Genomic DNA, 13,168 nt, shown 5'->3' on the forward strand with positions numbered 1-13,168 from the left:
GAATGAAACAGATACACATGTGTCAGCAGTTTATCCGGTCTAGATGGGAAGTAGTGCCATAGTAGCCAGTTCAGAAACTTAACTGAGTTGCAACAAATCAACCACGGGAATGCCACAATGGACACGTTCAGTTGCCGAACAAAAGCTGGCCTACAACTCCATCTCAGACTCTACAAGCAGCAATAAAAAATGCGGAGAGGTCATGTAAATGGTAGAACAGGGACTACTGGGACCTCAGAAGGATTCAAGCAGAAGCTCTTGCAAAAGAATAGCGAACAGGAAAGTGAAGCTTAAACTAAACCTAATAAAGATAGCTCTTGCTCAAACATTTTAGGTGTCACTGGCCACTTCTAATGCAAATGAAACCTCCCAGTCATTATCTAAGCGGACCAAAAAAAAGCAAACTGTTTACGTACATGCCTCCAACACAGCAGCACACAGTTGTGTACAAAGAGTCACGGTAGTCGCAAGATGACAATGTGCTTCATGTAAGGTAGGGACATAGAAACTGCCAACCTTTGACCTGGAAGCAGGTGAAGCTCCGAGAACCACCAAATTTGCTCTACTGATTTTAAAATTTGCGATCAGTAGATAACACTCGCATTGCAAATGTTAGCATCAGGCTGAGGTAGATGTGGCTTCTTTTCTTGAACAGGTACACAATAAGGGATTGCCCTAGTCATGCAGCATTATTGTTCAAGACAGTGCACCCATGTACTCATGGCTGACACAGCCAGCTTAAAATGCTCATTTCTTTCTTTAAGTGTTCACTGTTGTAGTTAGCACATGCTGTGTACTGTGCCCTACATTCTAGCACCTTGGATATTTTGGCTTTGCAGGCAAACGTAGCCAGGGAGTATGCCTAAAATAAAGCGAGAAAAAATTTTTTAATTTGGTTTTTCAGAGAAGTGTGCACTGTCTTCAGTAGGCATCAAAACCATGCCAAGACGGAAGGGGATGGAAGGAGGAGTAAAATATGAGAAAGTGGTGGCGTAGTGGAAAGCCCAAAAAACTTAGGCCACCTGGGGATCTAATGTGCATGGAGGTTCCAAAGCTAACGAATACCTTTTCTGTTTCATCTCTATTAAAACGGGACTGGCTGCTGAGTCGGGATGCAATCCACGATCAAGTGAGGGGCAATGGAGGGTTACGCTGCAGGACTTTTCTCAACATGCAATATCAGCATGGGAATAGCAGAGATCATCCTAGCCATTGAATATTGTTTACTGTAGTCCCCATGGCCCCACTGAAGACATGACTGCTTTCTCTATTGAAACCTCATCTTCAACGCTGCCGAAAGTGTTATAGTCACTTTTTAATCGTTACCTTCAATTTCCATGTGGCTTGGTTTCCGAACCAATTTCTGATGTCTGTCCAGCATGCACTTTTATCATACTGATCGTTACCTTCATTTTTCATGTGGCTTGGTTTCCAAACCAATTTCAGATGTCGGTCGGGCATGCACTTCCATCATACCATGAAACTTGTGCCAAAAAACGAAATCAAAGCACCGGAGAAAATCTTTAACTCTAAATACCAGGGATTAATTCTGGAAGTGTATGCTCGACAGACAGACATCTGAAATTGGTTTCCAAACCAATTTCAGATGTCTGTCGATCATACACTTTCATCATACCATGAAACTTCTACCATAACAAAAACAAAGCACCAGAGAAAATTTTTAGCTCTAAATACCAGGGATTAATTCGCAAAAAAGTGCGCATTGCCCAAACTCTTCAATGTGCCACTTGACAAACAGGCTACATATGTGTTTCATTACATTAGTTTGTACGCAGCTGTGACTATGCATAAATTGCAGTCCTATAAGTGCCGCTAACTTTCGGTCATTACAATTTCTCAAAGGGACACAACATTCAGAAATAAATTATTTTTTCAAACCTGCACGTAGCATCTGAAAAAAATCTGTGCCTCCGCGGCACCGTCTCTATATATAAAAAGCCAAAGTTTCGCTATGTATGAAACGGTATGTAGTGTGCCGAGTACACAATTCAGATGCTGCGAAGACTTGTAAATTGAATGTCAGAACCTGAGAGGCTCTGATCATATAATCAGAACAGCCTTTAACTCTGAATGCTTCCATGTGACCAAAGATAGTTCCTTAGCACAGATAAGAAAGGCTGCTAGCACCTACCAGTTTGAGCAAAATGCATTTCAAGACAGCTGCCCATAGAAATACTCGAAGAGGATATGATAAATTTCCTACGGAGCTGCAGGAAACCCTGTTCTATGTGCCATACAACTTATACACGTTTGAAGCTTACATGTTGATCAATGCATAACTCTCTACCGGAAATTTTTTTCAAAAATGGTACCAAAATGATCATTTATTACCCCTGCAGCAATCTTGACAAAGCAATGAATCATTTGGATGAGCTCTGCTCGCCTTAAACCATTTGTTGGTTTGCAGACAGATTGCAGCATGGGTGCTTAATGATCATTTCGGAAACTGAAAAAAACGTGTATGCTAGGGCGCTAAAAGCGCAGGTCTCCGAGTACAGATCTAACTAATACCTGTGTAATGAACAGCATCATTTAGTGTGCAATTTAATTTGTATGCACTGCTGGTTTTCTTTGCTGTTGCTCTCTTGAATGAATGTACTACTTGTTTAATAGTGAAACAAGCACTGGTCAACATATATAACGCAATTCTTTAAGGATAACAGCAACAAAGACACAAGGAGAGCAGCAGGAAAGAGGCAATTAACAGGCTGATTAAAAACCGGACATTTCAATGCATTGCTTTAATAAACACCCCACAATGCTGGTCTATACGCTCACAGGCAAAGCAAATAAGGTGCAGCAAAAAGAAATGATGAAATGTTGCCTTCTTGGGCAATAAAAATAACACCTGGGTCAAATATGTATCACCTCTCGTTACGATATAATCACCACTACAACTATTGTCGCCATAGCTACTTCCGCTGCAGGAATAAGGCCTCGACCATTAGTCTCGAGTTCACCCTGTCCTGCAGAATATACTACACAATATTACAAACTTCAGCAACCTGACTGGTCCCAAAATACAGGAGAAGAGCTGCAGGTTAACATACCGGGCCAGTCCGGTCAAGACTGTAGGCGTGCTCTGCTGTTAGAAAAGAAATAAGGTTCTCCACCAGGACGATGAGATTAGGCCAGACAGAAACCAAGATTAAAAGGAAGTGTCTAGCATGCTAGATAGGTATCAATTTCATCACTCAGAACGAAGTGGCTTATCAGTTTGTTTAATTGGTTCTTGATGCCTTCTTGGTGCACCTTTTTGCCAAGCATGAGACCATGCGTGAATGTGAGGACAGGCAGGCACAGACTCAACATTGCGAATAAAGAAATTCACCAAAGTGAGCACCTCTCCCACTTATTTCCATTACTCTCTGTATGCCTTTCGCAACGCTTTTCCATGGGTCATTATCAAACCTTGCAGCTTGCCACCTCAGCAACACTGAACAGAAAATTTCCATTGAAAGTCTGAAGGTAGGTGGAACTTCGCAGATAGTGAATGCACACCAGAGGGTCAATATTTGATGCCCAATGTCCTTGTACAACATCCGAATAAAAAACTGATAGCCGATTAACGTAGTTAGGCCAGAGGCGAATGAGGTGTGCCAGCAGTCTAGTTTTCGCTTTGGTTCAGTTGGACTGTAGTAATGTCCACATATGTGGAACTGGCCATTGCGGTACCCGACACCTTGTATACAACACCTTGCATACAACGTACGATAATGGAAAATACCTGTAACTTGGCACATACTAATCAGCAAGCGTCCTGCAGTGAGGAGTGTGCCATCCACTGCAGCCAGACAAAATGAGTCCTTACTTCTTTAAAACAGCGCCAAGTGCCTTAAAGAAACCACGAAATGACATATACCAAGGTTACGAAAAGTTCACAAGCGATCAGTATTCCAGCACTGATCACCCACACCAGAAAAAAATTTAAGCTAGCTAGCTGTGTTAAGATTAAAAATGATTCCTCACATTGAACCCACACTGCCTGGCCTGCCAAAAAAAGAAAAAGGTCTGCACTGCACCTTGCTACGTCCCTGATCCTGCCTACAGCCCTTCAGTACACCCAATAGCAAGGCTCGCCCAGATTTCCTACTATTTTCACAGGGGAAGAGGCAGTCAAGAATGTGTGCCAAGGTGTTGTCCAGATCAAATCCGAGCAGTAATTTTTAAGAAATATTTGTAAATTATAGCGTCCACCGAGAGCTTTTAAACTTGACTGGAATAGTCACAAAAACCACCTTGTTTGTTGCTTTAGAATATGCCCATGGTAATCATTGAAGGGACCTTTTGAATGATACCAGTAAATGATGAGCGCAACGAAAGAAGCCACAGGAAGGTAATGAAAAAAGCCATCATCGGAACGGAGGGTTGACTGCGCCGGAAGCGGGCAAGTTTTCATTTGTTCTTGTGCCAACATTGCTGTACCAAACTGACAGCTTCTATTTGCGCTTCAATTTTCTTTTCATATTGTGTTCTTATGTCCATATTCGTCATATGTTTTGAAGTGGTGCAAGAACTTGCTAGAAACCCTGGGACCCACCTTAAGAGCCACAATGAATTTTGTCTCCTTTTCTCGGGCGAGGTACACTCTGCCAAACTTTCCTTTGCCCAGTGGCCGGCCAATCTCAAAATCTTTAAGGCACCACTCCTTGACAGACCTGCAATAAAGAAGAAGAACACACATGGCTGAAAGTTGTACTCCAGCAATGCCAGATTCTGAGCATTACACCAATCAAGAATCACATGCCACTACCCCACAATTTGAATGACAGCACTACACTGCACTGTTCCGATTAAACATCAACCATCACATGTATAGATGCAAGCACAAGTAAACAAAGCACAATATTTTGTTTGTGAATGGTGCCTGTCCTAGCAGAAATCATGAACTATTGTCTCTTCACGAGAAACTACAGGATCGACCTCTATTATCATGTACATGCCAAGCCTCGAATTTCTATTAGGGCACGCGTAAACAGGAGTACAAGGCTACTGAATCTGTTTACTTCTATTTACACTTGTATGTACTTATTGGATAGGTGTACATTTTTGCTCCAAGAAGAGATAGCGCATTGCTTGCACTATATATATGTAGTTCAATCATGAACAGGAATGACTTCCAGGCAAGTTGGTGATACATTCTCAATTTACAGTGTGAAGTATGAGGCAAACAGTTGAAAAAAACAGCAAGACAAGCTAGGGGTTTATTGATAGAGAGGTGGGAGGAGGGGGCAGACGGCCCTACCCATAAATACAGAAACTTTACACACGATAATCATGCTGGACCCCATTGTTTTGACGAAAAAATTCAAGAGCGATTGGTGCGTTACTCCAAGAAAGCATAAATCCACCCCCCCCCCCCCCAAGACAAGCGCTGCCTAGCAGTTTTCTTTGTTTTTCATCTTATGCACTGTTATTTCAGTAATGACTCAAAAATGTCCAAGAAGACAAAGCCTGCGCAGCCAGCTTATATGGCACTCTACCATTGACTGAACGCTAGTGCACACACTATCTGCGCACAAACACTACGCACAGAAACTGGGGCAGGAAAGTCCTGAATATGAACATGACGGATGAACAAGCCCATGGACCACTGAAGTTTGTTGATAACTTGGCATATACATGGTGTCATGCAACTGCAAACAAAATTTTCTTTCTGCCGATTATAAGTCATTCTAACGCAGTTCAGGGCAGTGCTCCCGAAAAAAAAACATTCCATTTGGGAATGGTGAGACGCGCAAGAAAAAGCAATACGCGTCAAGTCCTCTGAACAATACTCACATAACGATGTTACAGACCGCCGTATAAAGCGGTAATCAAACTGGGGACATCGGCGAGGATGGAAGCGGAGAGGAGTGAGCGACGTCGCCGATCCGCCGAAGTCCGTCCCTGCTCTCGGATTCACCCTGGGTTAGCAGCGAGACGCCGAGAAGGACGAGCAAAACGTCCGTGCTGCGGAGGCAGAGGGGCAGCTGTCAAAAAGGAAGGAAGGGGCCAAATCAATTCCCTTGCAGGGTTTGGCGAAAAATAGAGAAGACGAAGGGGAAAACAGAATAGATGCGCGATAGGAGGGGAGATGAGAGAAAAGAAACCCGATGGGGAACAGCCAAATGAAGAAAGACGCTAGCGGGCTGCACCCCAGGCATGCCACATCTCCCGGGGAGACGGGGAGTGAATGCGCAGGCTGAATGAACGGTCCCCTCCTTGGTCGGCGGCGGCCGCGGGAGCAAAATATGATGGTGCGTCGCCGCGAGCTCTCTCGAAGGCATAACGTGTGAGCAGCCGCCGTCACTTAGGGAAGAATTACATCGCCCGTGTGAATACCCCAATAACGACGCTGTTTCTCTTGAGCGACGAGGAGGAAGGTATACAATCACCTGCATACACACTAACACACACACACAAACACTGCGGGGCACGCACAACCTATGTCAAGGTGAACATCAGCATCAGACTTTGGGTTCCGGTGCGACAGTCCTTGTCGGCGCCGACGCACACGGCGGCGCAGGTGCAGCCCGGTCACCGGCGAAGTATCAGCAGGCCGGTACCAGCAGGCAGGAGCGCGTCGGTAGTGCGCCTGGCTACCGGGAGGCCGGAGTCAGCAGGCGGGTGCTCACTGGTAGGCCGACTGGCTAGCCGGAGGGTGGATACAGCATGTAGGGTACCGTGGGGGGTAGCGTGCGCAGGCAGCCAGACCCCGGACCTCGATGCCCGGCCGGTGCAGGCTAGCTGGCCTTGGGGAAACGCCGAGCTCCAAAACACGAGGCGCCGCTCAACCAACCACAGCCATTGCCTCAAAGCCAGGCTCCAAGGATCGATTGCGCACGCGCAACGGCACGCCGCACGCGGCCACACTTCTTTCTCCTGCCGGAACCCATAGAGCACAATCCACATCATCACAACCTCCCCCAGTTTCAAGACAGTGGTTACAATTGTTCTGGAACCACGAGGGAGGGGGGGGGGGGTAGAACGGAAATGTCCCCCGCGAGGAATGTTCACAGTTCCCGTCTGTTCACAGACATAGGTTCATATGTACATACAGATGCAAGTCCGCGTGCTGAGGAATACAGTTGTCAACACGCACAAGCAGGAGGCAAAGAAGCAATAATGTTATCGGATCCGACATGGTGACTAAGCTAAGTTATTGTGGGGCAATCAAACACGGCTAAGATAATCAGCACCCACGTTATCGGTTGCTTTTATGCAGTCGATGGTGCCCGTGTATTCTTGCAAAAATAAACTCGAATTCACGGAACAAACTTTGTACTTCTTCAGTCTGCGCCTCTGAAAGACCTGAAAGGAATTGGACGTCCGCAGAGCACTGTGTTTGACGGAGATTCAGAGCAGGCAGTTCTACGGGGCACTCCACATTGAGTGCTTCAAGGTCCAATGGGAGTTGGTCGGTCTCTGCGGCGGCCGATACTTTCCGCGTCACCGGGGGCTTGCGCTCTTCATCTTATCTTAAGCATATATATGTGAAAAACTTCGCTCTTGTGCGCTAGCTGTACAAGGTAATACACGTTGTTTTTTGTTCAAGGACGTCGGATGGCCCTTTCCATTGCATGAGCATCTTGTTAGAATCTGTGGGCAGCAAAATCAGCACCTTGTCGCCCGGGACTAACCTTGTGGGGTGACTCTTATGGTCATAGTATGTTTTCTGTTTCTGGCGTGCCTTCTCGAGTTGCTCGTGAGAAAGTTTCCACGTGTCTTCCAACCAGCTTATGAGGTCGACAAGATAGGCGTACGTTGAGCGAGTTTCTCCATCAATGCTCTGATTTGTTCAGAGCTCATTTCGTACTGTCAGTGGCCTTCGTACATGATGTCCATAGATCAACTGGAACGGAGAGAACCCAAGACTTCTCTGTGGAACTTCACGGTAAGCGAAGAGGAATGGGGCCAGATACTTATTCCAAGACCTAGGCTATTCTTGGCACATGCTCTTAAGCATCGTCTTAAGAGTTCCATTAAACATTTCCGCCTGGCCATTCACCAGCGCGTGGTAAGGCGACGTCTTGAGGACCTTGATGGAGAGTAGACGGCTTACATCCTTCATGAAGTCATCGGTAAAGGTTGCTCTCTGGTCAGTTCAGTTACAATTTTTGGGGGGATACCGAGGCGAGAAAACATTTCTACTAGCGCTTCTGCATCGTGCACAGCGTCAATGACAGGAATTGCGACGGCGTCAGGACAATGTGTCGCGAAGTCCATCAGCGTGAACGCGTATCGGTTGCCTTTATCAGACTTGGGTGAGAAATGCCGTATGAGGTCGACGGAAATCCGTTCGGAAGAAGTATTGATCAGCAGCCTGTTGCCAAGCGGTAGAATGCCAACCTTGCCCTTTGGTGTGGTTCTTTGGCATGTATCGCACGACTTAAGGAATCGCGTGACATCTCCGTGTAGGTCAAGCCAATAAAAATCCTCTAGTGTGCGATCGGTCGTGCGTCGTATTCCCTGGTGCCCAGCCATGATGCTTTCATGGGCCATCTGTAGAATTTGAGGTCTGAACGCTACGGCTACTACTATATGTTTGAAGTTACTGCCGGTCGACACGATGTAATCTCGGCAGAGGATATTTCCTTCTTCACGGAAGAAGTATTTATGACCGCTGCCGTATACAAACTCTTTATTGAGGTTAGAGAAGAGCCGTTTGAGTGTTGCATCCTTCCACCGCTCTTCAGCTAATTGGTTTGTTGTGACGTCACAGCACTGAATTAGTGGCATATGCAACGGCTTTAACTTATCCTCTTGTATCTTGGGAACGACGGTAACACAACGCTCCGAATTTCTAGGCTGGAGGTGTCCCTGGTGAACTGGCGCCGTGTCATGCTCGCTAACGCGTGCGTTCATCCAGTCTGGGTCGGGGTCAGGCGGTTCCCAGACACCTAGGATGTTGCCGATAATGACGTCGTACAAGGGGCGTTTCATGCAATGTGCTGTCACCTCACCTGAGAAGTAGGGCGTATGCTTGCACTCTTGCCTCGGCTAATTGGGTGACGGTACCATCAAAGAGATATAGTGTCCCTGTGCCTTGCAAGTGTGCATGCAAACGCTGTAAGTGTGCATGCAAGTCGTCGCACCGTTCATGAAACAACGATAACAGCTTTTGCGGATTGAGAGAAAGGGCATGGTTCTACGCTGGGAGAGTTTCCACAAGAGCGGTCTCTTTACTCCTAATTCCTTCTTGGAGTCTGAGTTTGAATTCGAAAATATTTCCCTCCCGCAGCGGCTTCCCGACTTTCCTCTCTTTCCGCAGCCCGTACCTCCCTCTGTGCTGAGCGTTCACTTTCTACCCTCTCTCAGTTCCGCATCCGAGAGGCCCAGTTGCGTACCCAACGTAGTTAGACGTTCGAGGTCGATTGCCGCTCAAGCTTAGCTCTCAGCGTGAATACGGATCAGCTAATCGGCCCTCTCGCTGACGTATCCTGGCAGGCTCGCAAAATGTGATGTAATTAATGGGCTCAGGACCGTTCAGGAGGCCTAGCCACTAGTACAGGCCACACCCCGCATAACGACGCACTTCCTCTTGAGCGACGAGGACGAAGGTATAATGTCTCCTGCTTTTACACACGCACACACACACACACACACACTGCAGAGTACTCACAACCTATGTCGAGGTGAACATCAGCGTCTGACAATGGGTTCCGGTGCGACAGTCTTAGTCGGCCCAGAAGCACACGGTGGCGGAGGTGCAGCCCGGTCACCGGGGAAGTATCAGGAGGCCGGTACAAGCAGGGATGAGCGCATCGGTTGGCCGCCTGGCTACCGGGAGGCCGGAGTCAGCAGGCGGGTGCTCACCGGTATGCCGCCTGGCTAGCGGGAGGCTGGAGACAGCAGGCAGGGTACCGTGGTGGGTAGCGTGCACGGGAAGCCAGACCCCAGACCTGGATGCCCAGCCGGTGCGGGCTCTCTGGCCTTGGGGAAAGGCCGAGCTCCAAAATACGACCCGCCACTCAACCAACCACAGCAACTGCCTCGAAGCCAGGCTCCAACGTTCGATTGTGCACGCGCACCGGCTCGCCCTGCACGCTGCCACACTTCTCCTTTCTCCGCCCGGAACCCATAGGGCAGTATTCACATCATCATAGATGTGACGTCACAGTTTTTCTTATTTTTTTTTTCCCGGCCAATAACTCTCAAGCCTCCCGAACCCAGACGAGTCGTGAGTACTCCGAGCCGGAAGAGGCTGGCGCGCTTTTCATTGAACGTGTCTATGCGCAATCTGCATTTTCGTCTCTCTCTCGTGCATCGGCCCACAGCTGTTTGACCGAGCTCTCCTGTTAGATTCGAGCTCGGCGAATCTTCCTTTCAGTTCACGGTTTAGGCAGTCCCAGATTCAGAATTCTCCAGATTGAGCTGAGTGCTGTGAGAGTACTTCGTTGTGGACACGCGATGTTGTTTCGTACTTGCCCGCCGAATGTACATAATGTTCTTCGTCGCTCCATCATAGCCCTGCAAGTTGTTGACAGAGCTGCTTCACGACAGCGCAAGTGTGCGATGGTATCGATTAATAATGCGGCGCCTTCGAATATAATTTAGCGAAAGCCTCCGGGTGAAGGCGCGCGAAGAGACCGCAGAGTGGCGTCGATGAGGTCGTTTCTTTGTGACCTTTGCATGATTTCTACTGCCACCGATCGATAGCGGGTGGCTTCTTACGAAAGTTTTGTCTCTTTTAAGATTCATCTTCTTCAAGCACAGCCTCTGTATAAATTTTGGCCGTAGCCGTTATTTCTGTGTGTGCCGGCAAAACTCACTGACTGTGGGTTTTTTTTCCTTACTCGCTGCTTCAGCAGACGGGGTACGCGACTTGCGCTATGAAACCGTCGGGCTTCGCGACAGGTCGGTGGCACTTACCTGTGCGGACCACTCGTATGTTTCTTGTTTTTCACGCGATGGTACAGTGCAGGAAATCAGCTTCTTTGTGGCGCTGCCGAAGGGCGAAAGAAGGTGTTGCTGGCCAGCGGGGAGCCAAAGTTTAAAAATAAGTTGGCTCATGGTGAAATAAAACTGGCGTACCTCGTAGTGGCACCAACCGTCTCTACAGCATGTGACTGCAGTAAAGTTTGTGCACAGGACATGTATGTAATACATTCATTGTGTTTACTCGCTCAGGCCTGTCACTGCCAAGTAACACATTTTTAAGGCGATGGGCGCCACAAGGAAGTCATCTTGCATACAGTGATGACTTTATTAGCGTTCAGCTGGTATCATATTCGAGGTCCGTGGAAATATTTGTTACCTTACAACCGAAATATCTGCATTGGTATAATTCCTTGAGCTTTTTTAAACACCTTGGTTTAACTTTTGGAATTCCTGTCCCTACGACAGTTTCTCAACATTTGTTCTGTACGCTCCAATGCATTCGAGAAAGCTGTGTTAAAGATTTTCAGAAAAAAATAATGCATCCATGAAAAACAGACAGTACGAGGAGACCTAGCGGACGCTGCATGGGCCTCACGTGGCCGTCAAGCAACAAAGCAGCTGCTACTATAACCACTTTCCACTGCAATTCCATACAAGCAACATATATGGCACTTAATGTATCGATGGATCCTCTGCACTGTTTTTGTTTGTGTCTTTTTAATTGTCTTGTAAATGCGGTAGAGGTTCATGTGTGTGTTTACCAGTAGGTGCCAAAGTCGTTACTTGGTTTTTCGGCGGCTGCAGGAGCGCAAGTATCCAAGAATAGGTAAACAGCAGCGGTGGCCAAGTGGTTGAGCATCCGCATCGCATGTGGCAGGTGCGGGGTTCGATACCCACTGCCCCCGGGTACTTACCGGTGATACAATAATTACAAGCTTCCCCTGGTCTGGTGCTCGAATTCTTTAGGGTGAAATGCTTGGGAAATGGGTCTTTGACCAAACCTTGAGAAATAGAAAAAGCCCTGTGCCATGGCGCTCTTGGGCCCTAGATGCCCTTGCGCCATAAAAATCCATAATCGTCATCACCTTCACCAAGAGCATATGGTTCACCACTTGGTATTTGCCGCCGACTGCTAAGTAATATACAATTGACTTTCGTCGCATGATGCATGAAAACACTGCAGTATAAATTCTGATAAGTAGGATTAATTCACTATAACACTTATGCCAGCCTACCACAAGAAATGGAATGACAACAAACGAATCAGTAACTATATTGCCGTTTTTATTGCGCATCACGTGACGGAAAGGTGAACTACACATCATAGCCCTTGTTCGGTTCTTGTCTGTCAAGGAGTGGTGCCTTAAAGATTTTGAGATTGGCCGGCCACTGGGGAAAATCAAGTTTGGCAGAGTGTAACTCGCCCGAGAAAAGGAGACAAAATTCATCGTGGTTCTTAAGGTGGGTCCCAGGGTTCATAGCAAGTTCTTGCACCACTTCAGGACATATGACGAATATGGAGATAAGAACACAATATAAAAAGAAAATAAAAGCGCAAATAGAAGCTGTCAGTTTGGTACAGGAATGGTGGCACAAGAACAAATGAAAACTTGCCCGTTTCTGGCGCAGTCAACCCTCCGTTCCGATGATGGCTTTTTTCATTACCTTCCTGTGTCTTCTATCGTTGATCTCATCATTTACAAGTATCATTAAAAAGATCCCTTCATTGATTACCATGGGCATATTCTAAAGCAACAAACCTATATAGGTGGTTTTTTGTGAGTATTCCAGTCAAGTTTAAAAGCTCTCGGTGGACCCTATAATTTACGAATATTTCTTAAAAATTACTGCTCGGAATTGATTTGGGCAACACTTTGGCACACATTCTTGACTGCCTCTTCCCCTGTGAAATAGTGTGAAATCTGGGCGAGCCTTGCTATTGGGTGTGTTGAAGTGCTATAGGCCGGATCGGGGACGTAGCAAGGTGCAGTGCAGACCTGTTTTCTTTTTTTCGGCTGGCCAGCAAGTGTGGGTTCAATGTGAGGAATCATTTTTATACTTAACAAAGCCAGCTAGCTTAAATTTTTTTCTGGTGTGGGTGATGAGTGATGGAATACTGATCGCTTGTGAACTTTTCGTAAATGTGGTATATATCATTTGGTGGTTTCTTTAAGGCACTTGGCGCAGTTTTAAAGAAGTAAGGACTCATTTTGTTTGACTGCAGTGGATGGCACACCCCTGACTGCAGGACACTTTCTGATTATTATGTGCCATGTTACAGGTA

At 46.8% G+C, this 13,168-nt stretch overlaps 1 protein-coding gene across 1 annotated transcript in view; it reads right to left on the reverse strand.

Moving 5' to 3' along the window:
* Positions 1-10,019, reverse strand: part of LOC144134971 (aurora kinase A-A-like) — a 32,240-nt gene extending 22,221 nt beyond the window's left edge. The window contains exons 1-3 of the mRNA XM_077667760.1: positions 9,626-10,019; positions 5,803-5,993; positions 4,562-4,679 (exon numbers count right to left, since the gene is read on the reverse strand). Coding sequence (XP_077523886.1) covers positions 4,562-4,679; positions 5,803-5,804 — 120 coding nt within the window. The 5' untranslated portion in view covers positions 5,805-5,993; positions 9,626-10,019. The remainder of the gene's footprint in view (positions 1-4,561; positions 4,680-5,802; positions 5,994-9,625) is intronic.
* Positions 10,020-13,168: the final 3,149 nt, after the last annotated feature.

This window comes from Amblyomma americanum, chromosome 1 (genome assembly GCF_052857255.1).
Source record: "Amblyomma americanum isolate KBUSLIRL-KWMA chromosome 1, ASM5285725v1, whole genome shotgun sequence".
Taxonomy (NCBI): domain Eukaryota; kingdom Metazoa; phylum Arthropoda; class Arachnida; order Ixodida; family Ixodidae; genus Amblyomma; species Amblyomma americanum.